The 23,068-nt window shown below is 43.6% G+C and overlaps 1 protein-coding gene across 1 annotated transcript in view; it reads right to left on the minus strand.

Annotated features, from left to right (window-relative positions):
* TMTC1 (transmembrane O-mannosyltransferase targeting cadherins 1) overlaps positions 1–23,068 on the minus strand; it is a 147,224-nt gene that overhangs the window by 121,504 nt on the left and 2,652 nt on the right. The window contains exons 2-5 of the mRNA XM_061444822.1: positions 9,947–10,124; positions 8,150–8,223; positions 6,834–7,010; positions 4,767–4,973 (exon numbers count right to left, since the gene is read on the minus strand). Coding sequence (XP_061300806.1) covers positions 4,767–4,973; positions 6,834–7,010; positions 8,150–8,223; positions 9,947–10,124 — 636 coding nt within the window. The remainder of the gene's footprint in view (positions 1–4,766; positions 4,974–6,833; positions 7,011–8,149; positions 8,224–9,946; positions 10,125–23,068) is intronic.

Consider the following 23,068-nt stretch of genomic DNA (forward strand, 5'->3'; position numbering starts at 1 on the left):
AATAGAAGCACCCAGTGAGGAAAGCCAAATCAACACCAAGCAACTGCTATGCAGTCGCAAGTTATGTGTGCCAACACTTTGATCCCCCCTTCCCGCTCTTCCTCCATGTTGAAGAGCAGCATCTGTTTCAGCTCAAACACTAGCTACATGCTGCGCAGGGACTCAGGGAAGACACGTTATGACCTTAACATGCTTTTCCCCGTAGTATGTCAATTTCAGGGCCAGCACAGCCATCCTTGGAATGCACCACATTCTGCAAAGCATTTCCATTTTCCTTCCCCTGCTACTGCAAAAGAAAGGAACATTGCTGCCGGTTTAGTCATCAGATCACACTTATCTCTGCTTTAGCCTGAAGGATTTCATTGAATTTTGGATCAATGGGGTTTTGTGCCTGGATCCCACAGTGCTAACAAGTAGTGAGCTCCCTCATTCTCTTCTGCGCATACACAGATTTAAAGTGATGATGTTGAACACAGCTCTGAGTACACCTGCTTCTTCCCTCATTCTGTCAGCTGGGGAAAAAAAAACAAAACAAACCAAAACTAAACCACCACAAAAATCTGATATAACAGCTCATGTAAGAGGAAAATGGCAGTCTTTAACACCAGCCTACTGTCCATTCTAAAGGAAGGGTCTCACCAGCTAAATCACCACCAGCAGATGCAATAAAAATCAGGTTTTAGATCACCAAAGATAAACAGATTTCAGTTTCAAATGTACACAAGCTATTAAGGAGTCTTGTTTTTCAAGAAGCTTAGACTGTGGGCTCACCATAGGATCATTGTTCAAAGCTCAAAGCCATCAGGGTGATTAGGTGGTATGAGGGTATCCACAGGCAGGACAGCATTTAGCAATGCTGAGCGTGAGGCATGTATGAGAGGGCATGACTACAGTTACATGAGACGGCATGACTACAGTTATATGTAGCCTTGGAATTAAAAATAGTAAAATAAAAAAAAACAGATCTCTGTTTTCTGTGGTTTCAACAAATCAAGGAAAAGAGAATGAGTGACAATAAATACAGACACAACTTGTACAAAGGACTGTGACAACTTGTTTTAACATATAAGTGGATCTGACAAAGTATCACTATGGTGAGCAGTGAAGTGTTGGCACTGTTAATGCTTTTTAATAGGATACATACACGTATACTGCACCATCACAGTGAAAGCACTAAAGGTCTGGCCTTGCCCCAAACAGAAGTACAAGCTTGACATGAAAGTTCCTGCCTGCACTTCTCCATTTGTGTCATATAGGAATACACATGCAGTTACAAGTCTTTTTCAGGTCTTAAAATTCAGGGAGGTGGATCTAACTCGTAACTGATCCTAGCTACCCCGTTTCACTGTATATGCCAGCAACCCCCAAAATTGCAATAAATGATGGTGATAAAACCTGCAATTTCATCCAGACTCCTGAAGGCATCCAGGACTGTAACACCCACATTCACTGAATAGCTGACGAGCAAGTGACAATAAAGAACAGAAATCATTCTGTCCTAAGAATTTACATAACTAACTCCAGTTGCTACTAATTAGACTGATTCCCTTAACTCCTCCATTACATTTTCCTGCATTTTTCAGTTAGCTCTAGCAGTAAGATATGTAATAAATTATTATTAAATAAGAATGTAATTGATCACAAGTACTTAAAAGTACCTATTGAACAGTGCACAACTATTTCATTGCAATGAAGACCTTACAACTAGCAACCTGGTGCACTAGATAAGGTACCAGCAGCTACTGCACTGCGCCCAATCTGCCCTCCAACTTTGGAGTTTTTGAAATACTTAAAATCTTTCCCCCTCCCTTTTGCCATGGAACAGACCTACACGAGTCAGAGAAACATCAATCACAGAGGAGAAATTGTGCAATTAATTTTGTGTATTAGACAGTGACTTCAATTTTTTCCTTCTACCTTTTTTCATCTATAGCAAGAATTTACTTTAGAAAAGATGGATTGCATTTTAATAGAGCAATTGCCTTGAGCGCTTCCTACTTCACATCATATAATCTGCCAATAGCACTAAAGACAGTGTACAGTGTATTTCAACTACTTTAATCTATCCTATGAGAAGAGTCAGCAAATGGAAGTAAGGAGAAGGCTGCAATCAGATCAGGTAGTGGTCACAGACCTCTATGTGAGGTGAACATCATTTTGAGAGTCAGTGAGCTGCAATACGTTTAATCTTGCTGCTCCATATGACTGCAAGCATGCTCCATGTGGTTGTGAACTCAGAAGATCTCTTGGAACTACAAATGCTGTAGCAGCATATTTAGGTTTTTTATACTGACTAGCAACCACTGACATTAGACAAGCAGGCACTGGTCAAATTGCTCAGGCACTAAGAAGCTGTCATTCCATGTAACAAGAAGTTACCCTCTAAGCCTTCAGAGGAAAGAGGAATTCAGAGCAAGGCAAAAACTAGCAAAGAAGGTTGCCAGCAGTGTGCAGCATCCATTAACCCATCCCAGGCTTTCTCCCAAGGCTCTCAGGCACAACTCTCATACAAATGTCTGGCAACAGGCTTCCCTCTCAGCCACTGTGACCAAGCCAGCTCTACTCTGGGCATCCCAGAGTGAGCCATCATCAGACAACAGGTTGCTGCAAGTGTGTTGTACACAGTCAGTCACTTGAAAAGAGAAGCTGAGCAGCTTGCACCATGAGAGACCCTTTTAAAAAAGAAAGCATCTATGTACACGCGGAGCTAGATTTGCCATGTGCAGAAATCCTTCACAACACTCGAAGAGGCAGCTGCCGAAAAACAAATGCCAGTTGGCAGCATGGATGAGCTCCCTCCAAAGCCATCCCACGTGCACAGTCTCTCCAACACGACTTCTGCAGCCTCTGCTGAAGCTGGAAAACCAGAGGCTTTCCCCATGGTGTAAGAAAGAGATGTTCTCAAAAGCAGCACCAGGGTGAGGGTGTCTGGAAAGAGTACGAAGCAAAGGAGAGGGGAAAGGAGCAGTAGGAAAAAAGAAACAGGGGTGAAAGAAAAAAGGAACAAGAAGATGGAGTAAGACAGGAGATGGCTTTTATATTGATACCCTCCACCATAGTATCCATTAGGGAAAATGGAAACAAACAAAAATATCAATGAGAGGCATTGAGAGAAACATGGAGAGAGCAAATAGCAGCTGCACCAGTGTCATGCTCAGGTTACTCCTCCCCATCAGATCCTAAACTTTGGAGGCAAAATGTCAAAGGAGACTTTTGGACAGCCCATTCTGGCCTGGCATATCAGAAGTTACCAGGGTGACCCACGCTTTCCAATTGTGAGGAACATTTGGGATGCATAAGAAGAAATAAATTTGAACAAACAATTTTAGAGGCTGTTCCCAACGGCCAGAAAAGCCTCCGTGCTGCAGCAGCCAGCACTTACTCACTCCAAAAAGCCTCAACTTCAGTACCATTTTTGTGTCACAGATTCCCACACTGAGAAGCAACTGGACCAAAGCCACTCCCTTCCTTGTTAAAAGCAGAACCCAACCATGCCCAAGTCAGACCAATCAGACAAAACACATGCAGGGCAGAAGCTCTCAAGTGGGTTGAACCATTTAATCTGCAGAAAAAAAGAAAACAGACTCTCTGATATGAGAGGCTACAGATTCCATGTAATGCTTAAATGTCATCACTACTGATGCAGGAAGATTATTTATAAGAGAACCCAACACAAACAACAACAAACAAACAGCTCCTACTGAACTGATTAATGAGGGGTGCTATGTGGGAATAAAACACTCCCTTTTCCAGATTTCAGGAGCGTTGCATGGGGCCTGTTCAGCTGCCGACCAGAGAACTGCTCTACCTTCCTGATCCATTTAAGGAACAAAACACTTTCTCCAAGGAATAGGTAATGCAGGGCAATTTGTTATTACAGGTGTCTAAATGAAATCATACTGTGTTTTGTAGTTAGTGACAAAGGACAAGCTGGACAAGGGCTACCAGGGAGACTGTACAAAAGTCAACGTTAAAAGAAAACCCCCCACACTCTGACACACATCCGTGGGGGGGGCTGCTGAGTCACACCACCTCAAATGCTCTTACTAACTCTGTGCAGTTCCATAGGGATAAGGGCGCCAAGCGCTGGTCCCATGCCAGTGTGGCCTTGGATTCCTGCCTTCCCCAGTGATCATGCCAAGAACTGCTGGATGTGACCAGTGAAAATCCTTCTGTTACTGCTCAAGCCTGGCTCTCACCATTACATGCACATTCTTAAGTATAAAGCAGAAGTGGCTATCATATATACTACTTTCATATATATACATAAATATGCACACACACATATATGTATGTACATCCATGTGCACAAATCATACCTACAGACATATGTATATGTAGATATATATAGCAATATCACATAATACACTCCTTACACTGCACTCACTTCAGACATTATTGTATACATGCACATATGCCTCCTCTTCACATTCAGATCAGCATTACAGTTTTGGCTTTTTCCACGGAGAAGCTGGGAAAAGGAGCATTGCCTAATACCATACCAGGATAGAAAGTCTCAGGACATGGACAGCCCTCAGATATTCTCTTCTTCCCAAGCAGAAGACATACCCTTTGCAATTCCATCCTCTTTCCTCAACTTTCCTTCCACTTTGCCCCCTCTTCCCTCTGCAGTAGCACAAGAAAAATTGCAGCACATCTCAGGATAGAAATCGGTAATCCAAAGTTAACCAAAAATGGATAAACCATTTTAACGTAAGATCGGCTACAAACTAAACCACAACACAGCAGCAGGCAGCCAGCAGTACCTCCGAATGGCCCACATGGCTTTGCTGGGCACAGAAAGGCCACCGCTCCGCTGCTCCTCGGGTGAGGCCGGGTGGCAGGAGCTCCAGGTGCCCCGGTGAGCAAAGCGATGCTTCCCATTTTCCCGACCAGCCGGGGGGACCAGCAGCGAGGCAGAGGGAGAAGCTGCAGATTGCTGCGCAGGTCTGTGGTGGATCCCCCCATTTCTCCTGGTAATGCATGTAGAGAAAAGGGGGGGGGGGGAAGAGGGGAAAAGGGAAATAAAAGGATTTAAGGATTTTTATTTTTCAGATGTACTCATCAAAAGGTTGAGCATTATGAAAACAGCACAACATGGCATCTAACTACAACAGGTGACATTTTATTTAATCCAAAATACAAAGTCTTTGCATGCTGGGAGGACAGGATTTATTAGTTCCTAACTAGGTCTATCAGAAGAGATCTGACAGAAACAGAAGATGAGCACTCCCATATCAAGCTGTTCTCTGGTCTGCTGGTAAGATGGGAAGCACTGTGAGGAAGAATATGGTGCTATTCCTAATTTTTTGCTGCAGAAAATAATTGGGTGTTCTGCCTCTTCTAAACAGAAAACAAATCTTTCCAGGCTGGGGGAAGGAGCAGGAGGAAGTGAGTTTAGCAACATGTGGAAGGATGCTGATTTTCTGCCCCCTAAAAAAGTCATCAGATCCTGAGCACCACAAACAGACAGAAAACCAGAGCAAATAAAAGAATGCAGCACATCTGGATTACAGAGCTTCATTCCTGCATGCTAAATAACTGCCATACCTGGGCAACCAGATGCCACTGAAGCAAAGAAATAACCTGGATAGGCCATTGGAATGTGAACCTATAGGAAGGAGATGAGGGGAGGGAGGAGGAGGAAGGCACAGGTTTTCCCCCCACTTAATTGACATTTGTGTTACCTTTAGCCAGGCAGCTCCTCGAGTGTGCCTGGCAGACTGTAAATATACATGTCAACAAGCATGCTGGCTGTCAGTCCCAGGAAACTGCTCATTGGCTACTTGCCCATTGGTTACACTGTTATGAATTACTTATCTGGTCAAAATAGAAGTCCTCTGCCAATCCACTGTACCTGCTCTCTCATTGTTATTGCTGCTAGAGGGGCTGAGGGAGGGCAGGGGGGACTGAAAGTGGTCCATTCCCCATTAGGACCTAGAGAAGGGCTGAAATGGGTGGAAGACAGGATGCTCTGGAAAGAGGAGAATCCCTCTTCTCCTCCCTGCATTTCCTGCTTTCACATTGTGACAACTCTGGTACTCCCCAAACCCTTCTGGGAGCTGATTTAATTACCGCTGCAGAAACACAAATTCAGTGTCCTTTTTGATAGCCTAGATACATTAGCTCACACAGGGGTGTGACAGGCTCCAGAGCCTGTGGGGCAGCACTGGTGGTAACTCAAGAGGCAATGGCAGGAGCAAGACCTCCCATTCTCAGTGGCAGCAAGCTTGTACGTTTGCTCATCAACAGATCTCCACCAGGTATGGTTTCTATCAAACAAAAGACTTTTAATGGAGATACAGAATAGCAGTTATTTGTGACACAAACTTCACAGTATTAGATTTTTCTCCACTGACTTCCAAGAGCTGCTAATTATTCCAGTCATTCCAGAACTGGCTGAATAATTTCCCTCTTTTTCCATTCTGTAAGGACAGAAAGGGTCAAACCTGATTTTGCTACTAAACATCATATGATATTCTAAAACTATGACATTACGGCTAAATAATCAAGCAGACATTGTAACTGGAAGGAGTTGAGCCAAAGAAATCAGAAGATGTTGATGCTTCACTCAGAACTCCCATGGAAAAAAAATAGATGCTAGTCTTGCCAGAGTGAATTGAGCATTTTAGAGATCAGTTCTTCATATCTGCTCTACCTACAAAGCAGAAGTTACCAGGCAGCAATAGACTAACAACCTCCCCCCTCAAGATTTGTCAAATGGGTGCCATCGAATTCAGGGGGGCAAGTCCATCTCCCACAGTGCTGTCTATAATCATATATATTTTGCACACGCAGGTGGCAACATCTGAAAAGCACAGCGAGTTACTTACAGTTTGAGTCCATTGCAGGAGAGGGAAAAGAAGTCATAAACCAAGCACACACCAAACACAGTGACTCCAGTTTCTTTCACCAGCATTGCACATGTCCCAAGGAATAAACTAAGCAGCAAAAAGAATGGGGAGGCAGTGGGAGGGAAATGTTCCCCAACATAAAGCTGATCCACACTCCTGAAAAATAGATTTGACATAAATATTTTAACTTTCCTGTTATTTTCATGTTTCCTACATTTACACAAATACTGACACACTTTTTCCTTAATTTCTTAAGATGCTGGTAATCAGTGACATGAACAAGCTACACTGTTCACTGATAAATGAGGAAGGGTTTAGACAGGAGACAGGAAGGGAAAACACGAATATTGTGAGGCGCACCAAGAATCTGAGCAGAGAAGGGAAAAAAGACAAGCTGGAAGAAACAGAGGAAGGCAGAGTAAGTGCAGAGACAGAAAGGGCAGAAAAACACCTGCTTTCCATCATCTAGAACACACATGCTTAATTCTCCCTATGTGACAAAATGCACTATGCAAGCAAAAATTCCTCCATCCCACCCACACCCCCCTGAGCCAAAGATATGTCCTAATCATTAATAGACTGGGCAGCAAGCCTGCAGGAGGGGGAAGAAGCATCAAAATCAAACAGGCAGATTCCTGCAGGGTCACTACCAGTTTTATGGCTTTGTAACCTTCTGATGAAAACAGAGCTGCAAACAGCCCAAGAGGGATATAAGCAGTTTTTCCACGTGGCCATGATGATAGTGCTATTTCTAAATGAAATAACAATGCAAAAGGGGCAGAAACCCCATCCAAGTAAAGCTATTTCTTCATCTCTACTTGTTCAGTCACAGTTTTAGGACACAGACCAGCAAATGGTGCCAAGTGTTCATCTGAAAAGGGTAAGTAATGGTCCATATGCAATCCTTAACTCTTCAAGACCACGTATTTCAGAGTCACAGTATGTATTTCAAAGGCAGCCATGTGTCCTTGCTTCACTCTACACATGGACAATTTGCCTTAGTTGAATATATTTCTTTACCATTTTTAGCTCTACAGGCCCTCCTCCAGTGTGTGCTCAGCTGTAACATCAACGGAAGAGGGGACCTTAAATACTGACTTCTCTTTTTTCTGTTTATAATGTTCTCATAAGCATCACTTATTTGGCACCATGGCTGAAAACAGGGGCCAGGGCACTTCCATGTAGTAGTGCTGGGAGAAGTACCTCTACTAGCAACCAAAAACTGACAGGTTACCCCTTTGTCTCCTCTGACTACAGCAACTCGTATTATCACAACCGATAGCAAGGATCCATACCTATTATAGGAGAGAAAAGCCAACAGAAAGAGTAGACAGGCTAGGACATCAGCTCTGCCTACTATACCTGTTACCTGAAAGGAAAAGAAACACGCAGGTATAAAGGCACATCTATAAAAAGGCATGCGCATTCAGTGAGTGTTTCAATGATCCATGATAACTGCTACTATTTTAAGCTTTCTATCTTTCAGTGTTATCCTCCCTCAACATAGTGAAATGTTACTTGGTTAGCCTAGGATATGCTCAGTTTTGTCTACTGCATTTCTCACTTGGCAAAACAAATGAGTAAACCAACAGTTCAGTCATTCTTTAATTTCTTATTAAAATATTAATAAAGTTGCATAGAGAAATGCCAATTTAGGGATATGTTCTAATTTTTTATAATAAGGCTCAAATAAGAAACACATCCAACTCCCAGAACTGAGATTTGTTAAAGGAAAACACTCATGAAAGAGCAACTCTTTGGAGAAGACTTATTGTATAGAAATGAGTTAATAATTAATATCTGAATGAACTTTATCACCAAAAAGCTATACAGTGATATGTAATCTATTCTCTTTCTGAATAATCTGAGTTTATGGGAGTTTTTTCTGCACATTAATTAACCAAATCTTCTTATAAGAAAGGGAATACCAAAGAAGAATGCATAAACACTTTTTTGACAAACTATTTCAATATTCCATTACACAAAGATCTAAAAACTGCCCATAAAGCAAATAAAAGACCCTTTGAAGTCGTGCCTCTTTTGAGATTACATAATTAAGCCATATTCAGTGCTCCAGCATTTTTTTTTTAACCTTTTTAAGTTTTGACCCAGACAAAAATAAATTCAAAGAGTGCCTCTTCTAAAACCTCCCTTATAATATACAGCTGTGTTATCAAAAGGAGCCTAGCTGATTAGTTCACACAAGACCAGCACAGGGAGTAACTGTAAAGCTCGTGGCTTTTTGTTATTAAGGTAATCTCTCCTCAGAAGTTCTCAGCCACAGCAGCTATTTCCCTCGCTCATTTACAAAGGCTCGTAATGAAAGCATGTGTACCTCACTCAATCAATGGTACCTCAGCTAACGAGTGCGTTTCTTTTAAGTATGGGTAGCTGGACACAGCGTTTCCTTCTCAAAGACTCGTTTTATCTACAGAAGTACCTCCCAGCGCTAGCAGACTGCAGTTTTAGCATCACTATGTCATTAACTGTTTCTTTATAATGAAATGGAAAATGCCCAATATGAGCTGTTGCTCTGTAAACTTACCATGACATTTATTAAGCTAACAAGTCATACTGAAGATGATACTCCTAGCTTTCAATTGAAATCAATACAAATTAATCCATGGGTCACATTGCCTCAATCTGAGCCATCTCCTCCGGTATACACACTAATACTCCCTGCACTTTCTCTCCCTTAAATTGATGACTATAGGTGATGACTGAAGGCATGCAACAATGGCCCAGCAGGAGAGCACAGCCTCACTGAGGTCTTTGGTTTCGGAAGACTTAAGACTTTCATCATCTGAATGACTGTCCATTTATTCCCAGCATCGCTGATTAGGAACATCAGTAAGGATTTAGTGCCAGAGCAGAGAGATGGCAAGTACAAATATGCTTTTTTCTTAATGACTCCTGCAAATTATTTTAAACATAGTATATTCTCACCTTTCCTCTTCCACAGGAAAAAAAAATCACAAGTGCCATACTCTGTATGACTCAGAGCTTGCTTTAAAAACAAACAAAAAATAATTTAAAGTAGACATTTATCTTTAGCTTCTGTGTCACCCATTTTTTGTGTGTCACATACTTACAGCCTCGGTGTGAATGGGATGCACAGCAAAAAACAGCGCCGTGACAAAAGCAAGTCGGCAGTCCTTGAACACAGCTTTGTCACAAGTGTACATCAGCACAAGAGTCACTAGACAGTGTAAAATTACATTCACTGCGTGGAAATAGAAGGGGTTCATACCAGCCAGCAATATGTTTAACCTGTAAGGAAACAAAATGGAACCATCAGTAGACTGCAGAGGTCTTGTAATAGCAGGACATCTTTCAAATACTGTAAATCATGCTTTCTTTAACTAATCTGCAGTCTTTTAAGTGTTATTAAACTAATTAGTGCAAATAGCTCTGAACTTCTGGTTTATCTGATTAAAGAGAAACCACTTCCCCAGTTTTTTTAATATGTGGTTTCATTTGGCAACCTTCTTGGCACCAAGATGGGAGAGGCTTGCGCCCTCCCACTACAGTTTACTGCAGTAAGACAGCATCTGTGCTTCCCTAGCAGCAAATAACACCGGCCAACATCAGAAATACAGAACTTGTCCTATTTCCCAGTTGGCACCTTCTGTGGTTGTCACAGCCACGTGACAGCTTTACAATATGGGTAGTTATTTTCTACAACAGAATAGATGGTTTTCCTTGGGAACAGCCAAGGCAAGGACTTGGTAAGGCTCTGGAGCATCCGCTTGGCATTCCAGGTGCATTTATTCCCATTTAATTTTCAAAATATTTTCATATACTGAAGGTTAAGCATTTATTTACATGCTTTACTGACGTCAAGACTACACCACCAAGCTGGTCTAATAGCTAGCATCACTTTGATAAGGACACTGATGGTAAAGATACGTTAGCTAACATCACCCTCAATTCAGTGAGACAATTGGGGTTCATCATTTGTGTTGACTGTGGAAGAAAAAGGAAAACATAACAAGCTGTTATGACATTTGTTTGACAGAGTGTATTAACACATTTTTTTTGTCGCTGTTTTTTACAGCCAGCTTGCTTAACAGCTGCTGACAGGCTTTGCCCTACATGCAGTTGAAGATAATTCCCTTTACAATTAACCGCATCTGTACATTTGGACAAATATATATATATACACCCACACATATATACACACATTCACATGGCGCCTCTATCTATGGAAGACTCCATATACGAACAAAGAATTTGGAAGCACTAATGTAAATGGACATTAAATAATAAAACAAGACAGCCAGTGAAAAGAAGACTCAGTCTAAATATTTCGCATGTTGCCGTAAACATGCTAAAGGGTCAGTAATCCTTCCTGTTGTTACCAACAGACTCCAGGTCTCCCATGACATACATGATGCATCAGCAAAGCCACTGAGCTGTTGCTACTATGCAAACACTTTAAGGTTTTTTTGTAAGACAGAGGAGGTGTGGTATGTCTGTAAGGGCCAGACAACATATGCTTTTTATAAATACTCTCTGCATTCCTTACTCATAAGCAACTGAGTGTTATCTGTCCTGGGCTGCATTTTCCAGGCCAATCCAACTTTACCAGACCAAGAGTCTTACTTGTGCATTCCTGCTCTTCTCCCACTCCCAGTGTTCATGGAGGCAATAGCTGAATCCCAGAGAGTTTGGCAAAAGTGAGGTTTTAGCATGACGTGACCCTTCCCTTTGAAGTATGGGTTTGATGCAGCTACATTTTGACAAGACATCAGTCTGTGTGATTCAAGAATACATGAAGAGTTGGGGCTTTTTCTATTTTTTTTCCCCCATTTCTCCTGCAAGCCACTTCAGGGCAGAAGCATACATCACTTTCCCTCATTTCTACCAGCACAGGATGACAAACCACAGCAAATGGCAGTAACATCCAGAAGGAGTTTCAGCTTTAAATATGCTGCAGCAGTGAGGACCCCCAGGCCTTAGTCTTGTTCCCGCAGTGTGCTGAGAACAAGGGGCAGCATAGGGCCACCCTGCCCCAAAGAAGACAAAGTTCCCACTCAGAGGCCCCTGCAGATATGTGCAATGGCAGGGACCACCTGCAGAACCCAATCTTTATAAAAATGAACAATTTCTGGCTGTAAATCAGCTGGGTAAAGCACAGTCGTCACTCAAATGCCAAAGCATGGTCTGGCAACCTCATTTCTGGAGAAAGCAGATGTGGGCAGGTGAGGACAGTGAAGACAAGAAGTGCTCAGGTTATCACATGATATGAACCCATGCATGAAAACATGAGAGATTCTCATTTAGCAAAACACTGGCACAGGTTGCCCAGAGAGGTGGTGGATGCCCCATCCCTGGAGATACTCAAGGCAAGGCTGGATGTGGCTCTGAGCAACCTCTAGTTGAAGATGTCCCTGCTCATTGCAGGAGGGTTTGACTACATGAGCTTTGAAGGTCCCTTCCAGCCCGAACTATTCTATGATTCTATTTATTTGGCCAAGTTGTAAGGATCAATCACTACATCTACAATATCCGACAGTACTCTGGAAAAATCTATCATTAGTCTCCATGGATCATGTTTGATCCTGCAAAACAGGTCTACTGGCAAGAAAGGCAGAATCTCATGGGAGAGATCTCCTGAGATGGAGATCTTCCGAGATGGAGATCTTCCTGCCCCCAGGATAGGTAACCCTATCCCAAAGTCAGGGCATGCTCTTCATGCCCCTTCTTTGGGCAAACATCAAGTCAAGAAGACTCAGAAGCTGTGAGTTACCTGAAGTAAATTATTGAAAACAGCTAAGAAAAAGCAGCCTCACAGCTTGGCTATTCCTCTGTGTATTCTTAAAACAATAAAGAAGGGAAAAAAAGGCAGAACAAAACACAAACATAACGACACCGTGGTATTCAGCCTTCCATTAAACAGCAAAATCTGACCGCAAGCATACCTCAGTGTATGTTTTAAGCACCATCTTTGGTGGTCCATGAATACTAAACGTGAATGTGTGCAGGTGCTATATTCACACCAGTGTTTTTTGCTGCTAAATCTCTTTGTCATAAGAAATTAGGTCACACAGCAATGAAGGAAACATTCTTTTGTCCTGAAACAATCCCAGCAGAATGATTTTGAAACGTTAGTAGTGCTTGAATTTATTGCACGTCAAACGGGTGAGCAAATCTGAGGCTCCAAACAGCTCTAATCCAAGTCACAAGCTCCCCAGCACACTCACACACCCATGGGGAAGAAAAAGGCATCCTAATGTGGGAAGCCAAACCTGCTCCATTGTGGAGCAACTATGAAGAAACTTGTGGGCAAGGGAGCAGGAGGAGATAAGTAAATCAAAAATGACTTCTCCCTTCTTAAACTTTAATACCCTTACAGAGATTCAGACTTGTCTTTGTTTACTGCCAGCAGCATTATCATGGAGTCATGTAGTAATTATACACGGTATATGGCTCAGCAAACAAAGGAAGTAAAACAGAGATACGAATCTCAAAATCAAGTAAGAAGTGGTGTTTATCCAACATAATGCTGATGAATAGAAGCCCTGGCAGGAAACAACTGTACTCCGTTGGAAGGGAGGAGTTGTCTGTATATTTCCATATCTAAACAGGCCCATAATTGGGGAAAATATTTCATCTTTTAAGTTGCAAGCCCCAAAGACACCAAACATTATCATCATTTCTAATTTGCAGGATGGTGTGGGATGGAAGACCTTAGCTGCTTATCCGTGAAGATCATAACATCTGTCTGAGCTAAAGCACAACTTTTAAGATACATGGTATGGCCTTGGTAGATCACATAGCTAGGAGAGCACATGGTTTGGGCTGGACAGGTTTTTTGGTCTGACTGCTCATCAAACCAGAGAAGTGTTTGCAGATAGTATAGATTTGGGAGTGAATAAACCAAGTGACCATGGTCCTAGGAATGGAGACACCTGAAATACCACCATCTCAGACAAGGAGGTTTTTCCTCAGGAGAGCCATCTGCAAAACACTTGGAGAGGAAAAGTTTTATATTGCTTCAACACCTCTGCTGGAAGAGTCCCCAGGGCAAAAGAGTGGGTTAAGCCTCCTGAGAAGTGATGAATGGCAGTTCATAGAATCATAGAATCATAGAATCGTTAGGGTTGGAAAGGACCGTAAGATCATCTAGTTCCAACCCCCTGCCATGGGCAGGGACACCTTACGCTAAATCATATCACCCAAGGCCTCGTCCAACCTGGCCTTGAACACTGCCAGGGATGGAGCATTCACAACCTCCCTGGGCAACCCATTCCAGTGCCTCACCACCCTCACAGGAAAGAATTTCCTCCTTATATCCAACCTAAACTTCCCCTGTTTAAGTTTTAACCCATTACCCCTTGTCTTGTCACTACAGTCTCTAATGAAGAGTCCCTCTCCAGCACCCCTATAGGCCCCCTTCAGATACTGGAAGTCTGCTATGAGGTCTCCACACAGCCTTCTCTTCTCCGGGCTGAACAGCCCCAACTTCCTCAGCCTGTCTTCATACGGGAGGTGCTCCAGTCCCCTGATCATCCTCGTGGCCCTTCTCTGGACTTGTTCCCAACAGTTCCATGTCCTTTTTATGTTGAGGACACCAGAACTGCACACAATACTCCAGGTGAGGTCTCACAAGAGCAGAGTAGAGGGGCAGGATCACCTCCTTCGACCTGCTGGTCACGCTCCTTTTGATGCAGCCCAGGAGCACACACTGAAGCCGGCTCATGTTCATTTTCTCATCAACCAACACCCCCAAGTCCTTCTCCACAGGGCTGCTCTGAATCTCTTCTCTGCCCGACCTGTAGCTGTGCCTGGGATTGCTCCGACCCAGGTGTAGGACCTTGCACTTGTCATGGTTAAACTTCACAAGGTTGGCATCAGCCCACCTCACAAGCGTGTCAAGGTCCCTCTGGATGGCATTCCTTCCCTCCAGGGTATCAACCGAACCACACAGCTTGGTGTCATCGGCAAACTTGCTGAGGGCGCACTCAATCCCACTGTCCATGTCAGCGACGAAGATGTTGAACAAGACCGGTCCCAACACCGATCCCTGAGGGACACCACTCGTTACTGGTCTCCAGCTGGGCATTGAGCCATTGACCACAACTCTTTGCGTGTGGCCATCCAGCCAGTTCTTTATCCACCGAGTGGTCCATCCATCAAATTGATGTCGCTCCAATTTAGAGACAATGATGTCATGTGGGACAGTGTCGAACGCTTTACACAAGTCCAGGTAGATGACATCAGCTGCTCTACCCCTGTCCATCAGTTCCGTAGCCCCATCATAGAAGGCCACCAAATTGGTCAGGCAGGATTTCCCCTTAGTGAAGCCATGCTGGCTGTCACCAAGCACCTTGTTGATTTTCATGTGCCTTAGCACGCCTTCCAGGAGAATCTGCTCCAAGATTTTGCCAGGCACAGAGGTGAGACTGACTGGTCTGTAATTCCCTGGGTCATCCAATTTCCCCTTCTTGAAAATGGGGGTTATATTTCCCTTTTTCCAGTCATCGGGAACTTCACCTGACTGCCGTGATTTCTCAAATATGATGGCCAGCAGCTTCGCAACTTCATTTGCCAGCTCCTTCAGAACCCGCAGATGGATCTCATCAGGACCCATGGACTTGTGCACATTCAGATTTTTAAGATGGTCTCGAAGCAGTTCCTCTCCTGCAGTGGGCCCAAGGTCTTCATTCTCACAGTCCCTGCATCTGCCTTCCAAGACTTGGGTGGTGTGGTCAGAGCCTTTGCCAGTGAAGACCGAGGCAAAGAAGTCATTCAGAACCTCAGCCTTCTCCAAATCCTGAGTAGCCAGTTCTCCCAAGAGCTTCCTGAGGGGGCCTACATTCTCCCTAGTGTTTTTTATTTGCTATGTACCTGTAGAATCCCTTCCTGTTATCTTTAATACCTCTAGCTAAGTTTAATTCTAACTGGGCCTTAGTTTTCCTAACCTGGTCCCTAGCTTCCTGGACAACATCCCTGTACTCTTCCCATGCCACCTGTCCTTGCTTCCACTTATTCTAAGCCTCTTTTTTCATTTGAATTTTCCTCAGGAGCTCCTTATCCATCCAAGGAGGTCTCCTGGCCCTCCTGCTGCACTTCCTTCTGGTTGGGATGCAACACTCCTGAGCTTGCAGTAGGTGATCCTTGAACAGCCTTGGGCCCCTCTGCCCTCTAGGGCTGTATCCCATGGAACCTTCTTAAGCAGGTTCCTGAAGAGGCCAAAGTCTGCTCTTTTGAAGTCCAGGGCAGTGAGCTTGCTGCACGCTCTTCTCACTGTCCTGAGGATCTCTAATTCGAGCATCTCATGATCGCTGCATCCAAGGCTGCCCTGGAGCGTCACATTTCTGACGAGCCCTTCCCTGTTGGTGAGCACGAGGTCAAGCACGGCACCTCTCCTTGTCAGCTCCTCTGTTACTTGCAGAAGGAAGCTGTCTTCCACACAATCGAGGAACCTCCTGGATTGCTTGTGCCGGGCCGTACCGTCCTTCCAACAGATGTCAGGGTGGTTGAGGTCACCCATGAGAACAAGGGCCTGCGAGCGTGAGGCTTTTCCTCTCTGTCTATGGAGTGCTTCATCCGCAGGTTCTCCTTGATCAGGCGGTCTGTAACAGATGCCCACAGTAATGTCTCCCATAGCTATATTCCCTTTAACCCTCACCCACAAACTCTCTGTGGACTGCTCACCTGTCCCCAGACAGAGTTCCATACTCTCCAGCCTATCCCTAACACAAAGGGCAACTCCCCCTCCCCGCCTGCCAGGCCTGTCTTTTCTAAAGAGCCTGTAACCTTCCATTACAACACTCCAGTCATAGGAGCCATCCCACCACGTTTCTGTGATGCCTATTATATCATACCCCCGTAGACGTTCAAACGCAAAGGCCCTCAAAAGGCCATGTGGAAAAGGAGGGGAAAGAGCACATATACAGAAGAGCAGTCTCTCAATACTAGATGACAGGTATCTTCTAATAGCGCTGATCAGCATCACCCAAGCTACCACCAAAATAAAAGCTCATTACAGAAATCTCAGCATTGATCAGGTGTCCTGTCAGGGCAGAGAACGCTGCACTGAAACATATATTCAAGCAGATTCTTGTCCTAACACAGGTCTTTGTGTCCAAGTGTTGCAGCATGTGCAGTTCAGCATGTAACACCCAAGACAGAGCACTGCCAAAGCTGCATGCCCAAGCAGGAGGTATACAAAAATAAGAGGCATATGCCTAACACAGAATCTCTTGATTTGTTAAGGCTAATGGATGTTTTCCAGGAACAGTGCTGTAGTTTTCCTTGCCATCTACAGCAGCTTTTCCATTCCTCCACCATCCACTCTAGGAAAAGGAATTACATAGCTCTGCTCTCAGACTTCCACAGGCACCAGCTGTTGAAGGTCCACAGATTAGAGCTTATAAAAGAGCTCTCCAGAAGAAACCAAATCACTCTTGGTCTTAAAAGCATAAGCAACACCTATCAGCATTCCTAGTTAGCCACTTACCCTCCCTCCCCCAGCACTGCCATCTTGGTTGAGGAGTGACATGTGTAGAGCCCAGACCATGCACCATGTTACCCTCAAGCCACAGGAACTTGCTCGTCCTCTATATAAGTCATCAGGCAGGGACACACCTTCCTGGGTAAGCAATTGTCTGTACAGACGGCCTGGCAATCGAGCGGGATTCAGTGACTTCATCCTCACATAACCAGAACTACAGGGGTCTATGCTGCAAGATTACAGGCTCACGGACAAATCCCATACATATCTAGTTACCATATATAATCACCAGCACCTCCGGGCTCTAATATAGTGCTTCTCAACCACTGGCACACACAAAGACTCATTCAACCTTTTTTAAGGCCTCTTATGATTTAATTATATTGTAAACCATAATTGGAGAGTTTCTCTTTTTATAGACTTTGTTATTACCCCTGGGCAGCTCTTGTTTAGTTTAATCTGTTTTATTATTTTCAAAAGACTAACAAAACCCACACCATGTTATAAAATAGAAATGCACAGGATAATAATGGTAATTTGTTATAGCGAGTAACGCTTAATGGAAAGTCTCAGAGCATCCCACACCTCATAAAACCCCCACAGTTTTTATAGAGGTAGGCTCACATGCAGATTTATATAAATGAATCTAACATACATGGATGGATGAAGTTTCCTGCGATCTTCCCTTCCTTTTGGAATTGCATGATATATATGGCAAACTTTATGCAAATTAATGCACAACTTCAGTGCATGGCGGAATCTCCTTATAAACTCCACAGATGCATCTACTTTGTGCCAGGAAAATGAGCATCTGCACTCCAGAAACGGCACAGCTGCATCAGTGGTAATAATGGTTAAAGCTATGTGGAAGCTGCTCAAAGATTAATGAAAAACCTGTACCAGTAAAAAGAAAATAAGCCCCCTTTGCAGCATTGCTTGTGCAATGGCCAGCACAAGCACAGCAGTTTCCATCACAGCGCAACAGCACTCTGTGCTGATAATATTTTCATAGTTCAGTACAATGCCTCAGAATTAAATGGACAATAAGGCTTAAATAGTTTGTTGCTTGATTTGCTATAACAGGGATTGGTGAGAAGACAGAGGCCATATCAATTCCCAAACTATAGCAATTCCCTTAGAGCACAACAGTCATCATTTACAAGAGCACTAGTTAAGCACTGGCATTCAAAGCCGGCTATTGCTTTCCAGTAGGGCAAGGAAAAGAAAACAGAAATCACAATTAGACAGGAAAGTAGCAGCATCTTGGAAGCAGCAAACATGCCAGAGCAGAAATTCCTAGTGGAACACTAGAAAGTGCGGCTTGATGGTCATTGCTGTGCTAAGAATACGGAAGGCAGCATTCACATGGCTTTAGATGTATCTCCACAAACAGCCTTGAAGAATTAAAAACCAGCCAGATGATGGCAATCGACAAACTGATAAAGCAGGTGTCATTTTACCTAGATGTTGAACAAAAGAAAGTTTGTCTTCAAAATTATCCTTGAGTAGCATCTTCGCAAGAGCAATGTACTGAAGAAAGCAAACATCTCATGAAACACTTCAGCAGCCATCTAGCAGTCCTCTTCCGAGAGCAGAGAGGAAGAAAGGGATGCGATGAAGAGCCAAGCTGCAGTCACTCATCAAGAAGAGAAAACAAAGCAGAAACCTAGTCTTCGGTCATTAGGCATAATGAAGACAATACTTTCAAACTGGATACAAGAGTTTCCTACCAAATTTGAAATAACTGGCAATCTTTCAGCTCAAGCTGCAGACCATGAAGGAAGTGCCACTTTGGTTTATACAGAAGCAAAGAAGAAAAAAAGCCACAATATAGAGAGTGAAAAGAGAACAGTGCTTTCTTTTATTTTCTTTAAATCTGAGAGACAATAAATGAGAAAGCCCAGGAAAGCAGTCACAAAGAGAGCAAGTAAATGCAGAAAAATGCCTTTAGCTAACCAGCAGCAGCCGGAGTACTTTATTTTCCTGGATTCTAAAGAGTATTGACAGGGATGCTCCTGTGGGGAAGAAGGTTGGTCAAAAGCTCTTTTTAGGTAAAAGATGACAAAAGAAAATTAAGGGTGACATTAGTACAGAAGGAGTAGGATGCTGAATGAGAGAAAATCCCCAGGAACTGGTAGGTGTTAAATAAAGACAAAACACCACTGAGGCAAGCAGCAGACACAGGCGTGACTGGATTCCCCTCAGCCAGATCTTTCAGCAGAATCTGCCCAGGCACTTTAGTGAACTCTTCTCCTCATAGTAAAAGGCTTTTAATTCAAGAGACAGACAAATTTTGTTGAGTATTATGGACTGAGAAAGTGTTATGACTAGGCAGAAGTCTACATGTTTTGTACAGATCTCTACTCCTGGGCAGATCCTCACCTCTGCACTTGGCTGCAAGGAGGTCTGTGTCCTCCCTCCCTAGGCAGGGAGCTTCCCTCAACCCTCCCCAGGAATCCCCTCCTTCCAGGGAGTGCAAGCAACCCTGCTGCCCTCCCTAGAGAAACACAGCCCAAACTTACAATCAAAAACATCAGACACCAAACATGAAGATTGCATTCAAGGGGGAAAGGAATTCAGTGCACCTGGAACTGGGAAAAACCAAGCTTTGAGGCACATGTGCCCCCTCTCAGATGGGAAATGGCAGAAAGACCCTCTGCTCTGGGTCAGAAGAAAAGCTTATGTCTGTGTATTCCAACTGTAACAAAACTAGTCTAATAAAAGCAACTGCCTCTCTTCACAAACTCCCCCTCGCCCAGAATGGCTACACCAGTACTATATCAATTTCATGGCAGGTATCACAGTATCAGTATGGAGAGTGATTGCTATAGCTAGAAATATTAGACTAAGCTGTACAGGAGAAATACTGACACAATCTTAAATGTTGTGATATTGCCCTATTATAGATGTAGAGGGAAGAAAATACGCGTGCACTGTGTATTTAACCTGACACATTATAGCTCCACTATATTACCCTGTGATGTCAAACTGTAATATAACATTAAATCACAAACAAATAAAATCTAAGGTCTTCTTTTCTTCCCTGGCTTGTTTTGGTTTTCTTAAGCTCCCTGTCCTTGAAACTCATGCCATTGATACAGCTGAAAAAACAGAAGGATCAGCTGTAAGCAGCTACATCAGAAGGTTGGCAGTGAATTATTGAATTAATTCTCTCTTTGGCTATGTATTTACACCTAACCCAAGCTCACAGTCATTGAAGGCTTTGATGCAAAGCCCCTGGTAGTCTTACATTAGGGCATTTGCTGCCCACACAGAATACTGAACTGCTGTTGAAGGGTCCCATTTACTTCCTAAGCAGGTATGTAGCCAAGCCATCACTGGCTAGCAGCCTCAGCGGGCAGGCCTAGAAGGTCAACCACTCTGCAGGCAGCAGCTGAGCGCAGCCTGGGCGTTTTGATTTACCTTCTTCCCATTTTTTCCAGCCACAGTACTAGCAGCATGGCTCTGTGCACTCACAAATCCTGTGTCTATGCCTTCTTCAGTGGAGAGTAGCATTCCCCTTTACAGCTTGTCTCCCCCAGCTCCTCTCCTCCTGGGCCACCAGAACCACCCAGCAGCATCTGGGATGGACACTCTTACACTCTTCGCACTGAGCCAAGCACATTCCCTGTGAACAGTCACTTCCACCTCTCTGAAAGAAGACCCCTTACCTGCTGTGCTTCCCTCCTTCCTTCATGAGGATGTGCTTTATCCTCATGAGTCTGTCATGGCTACATGACCTAGACCTGTCACCACCAGTCTTTTGTCCCTGGTGAGCTGTCACTTGAGGCACCTCCCTTACCAGCATTCCCCATGGCAGTGCCCCCCATTCCCTGCCAAAGAGGCTGAGCAGGCAGACCCTTCCCTTCCCAACCACCTGCAAAACCAGGAGACTGATCTCTGATTAAGAGTCTTTAAATCTCGGCACTAGGGCTCTTCAAAAGGCTTCGTTCTCACCGTTTCCTACCACTGCACACCTTCAAGCTAAGTCTGCTGTCTTGGTGACTATACCAAACTTCCATCACCTGATTGTTTCTGAGCTGAAAATCTATCTAAATGGGGATTTGGCAGACAAGAAGAGAAAGAGGGAGGGAGACAGCACTGAGGATTGCACCTTCTGCTTCAACAGTTGAGAAACAGTTTTGTGAAACCACTGGAACCAAGGAATAACTTAAGTGCTACTGAGGGAATAAATGATTCACTGAACTTCTGTTAGTGGAGACAAGGTGTAAGACAGAAAGCACCCAGTTTAAATATAAAATCCTGGGTGAATTACAGAACTGGCAGTTCTTTTTTTTTTTTTTCCCCACTCTTCTTAATGTTTTACAGGGAAGACACCAAGAAACGGTGTATATCCTGAGTCCAAAAAGACGCCTTCTTTAGAAAGAAGCATACTGAATCACTTCTTGGAGAAGAAAATAGGTGTAGGTAAACATTCCCTGAGTGACAGCAACTGGAGAAGAGAGTTAAGTAAGTTTTTCATAAGGACCAAGCAAAATCATTGCCTACCACCTCGGCTCCTGTGCAGATGAGGAGTTGTGCTAGACCTGTCACCTAACAGCTACCAACTTAAAATAGGAATGTTTCTGAATCAGCTAATTTTAACACCCCCTTACTCTACAGAAGTCAAGAAAAAAGGTGAGAGAAGTTCAAAGACACAAAGCAAACATTATTTAATTCAACAGGCCACGTGCAGGCTTTTTTTCTCCCCCTTCTGATGTTAAGACACACAAAACAATGCAGCAGTTCTGAGAATATTTTAAGTTTGCTCAGCGGTTCCAGTAACACAGGCCACTCTTATTTTCCTTTGATCATTCATACTTGACAGACCCGGCGTGAATAACGTCAAATGGTTGAGCTCTTTTCATTGTGTGGCTCCAGAGCATTAGTTACTGGAAGGAGGGCTGTCACTTAAGATTCCCAATTTGTCAAGGACACTGCACTACTGTTACAGAATTTCAGTAACGTCTGCTTAAGATTTGTCTGACAAACAGGTGATAAATTTCTTTAATTGAGATCATTTCAGGAATACATAGGATATATGTAGGATATGTTCAGCCTTATGAGAAGTCCACTGGGCATCACGAGTCCTTCCTCTTACTTTCACAGTCACGAAGGACAGAAAAGACAGCAAGACAAAGTTTCCATAGACTGATGGATCTGTAGATGAAAATCTCAGCCCACCCTTCACATCTGTTCTGTACATACAGTTTGGACATCTCCCAGATTTTTAATCTTAGTACAGCAAGACCCAAAACAAGTCTTTCCAGATGAAAGTTTCATGCAAGAGATGCAGAACCAGTGGGCAGGTATGAATAATAGTGCTTCTATAAAAATGCCTTGGATTTGACCAAATTAGCATAAATTAAAAAAAAAACCACCAAAAAGTAAATAATAAAAACCAAAGAGACCAGAATACACCACCACCACCACCCACTTCCCTTCCTCAGCAAGATCCTGTTTTCTCAAGTATCCTAAGTGGATATTTGATAATTAATCCTCTGTTAAATCCTAACAGAAGTATTAACAAACAATATTAATTTCCATTCTGTTAAAAGTCCATTTCTGCAGAGCATTTTACAAGCATCAGAGTAAATCCTTTTGCCGTCTGCAGGAGGAGAGTGCGCAACCAGCAACCTCCAGCTGGGCAAGGCAGGGGTGGATGGCTCTGGCAGGCAGAGCACAGCTCAACCACAGGCTCAGGGTTGCATGGCAAAAAGCTCCCTGCAGTCTCTTTGGAAGCAATGGGTTT

Source organism: Pezoporus flaviventris, unplaced genomic scaffold (assembly GCF_033815535.1).
Source record: "Pezoporus flaviventris isolate CSIRO_AGI_PZ_B2104156 unplaced genomic scaffold, CSIRO_AGI_Pfla_v1 ptg000002l, whole genome shotgun sequence".
Classification (NCBI taxonomy): Eukaryota; Metazoa; Chordata; class Aves; order Psittaciformes; family Psittacidae; genus Pezoporus; species Pezoporus flaviventris.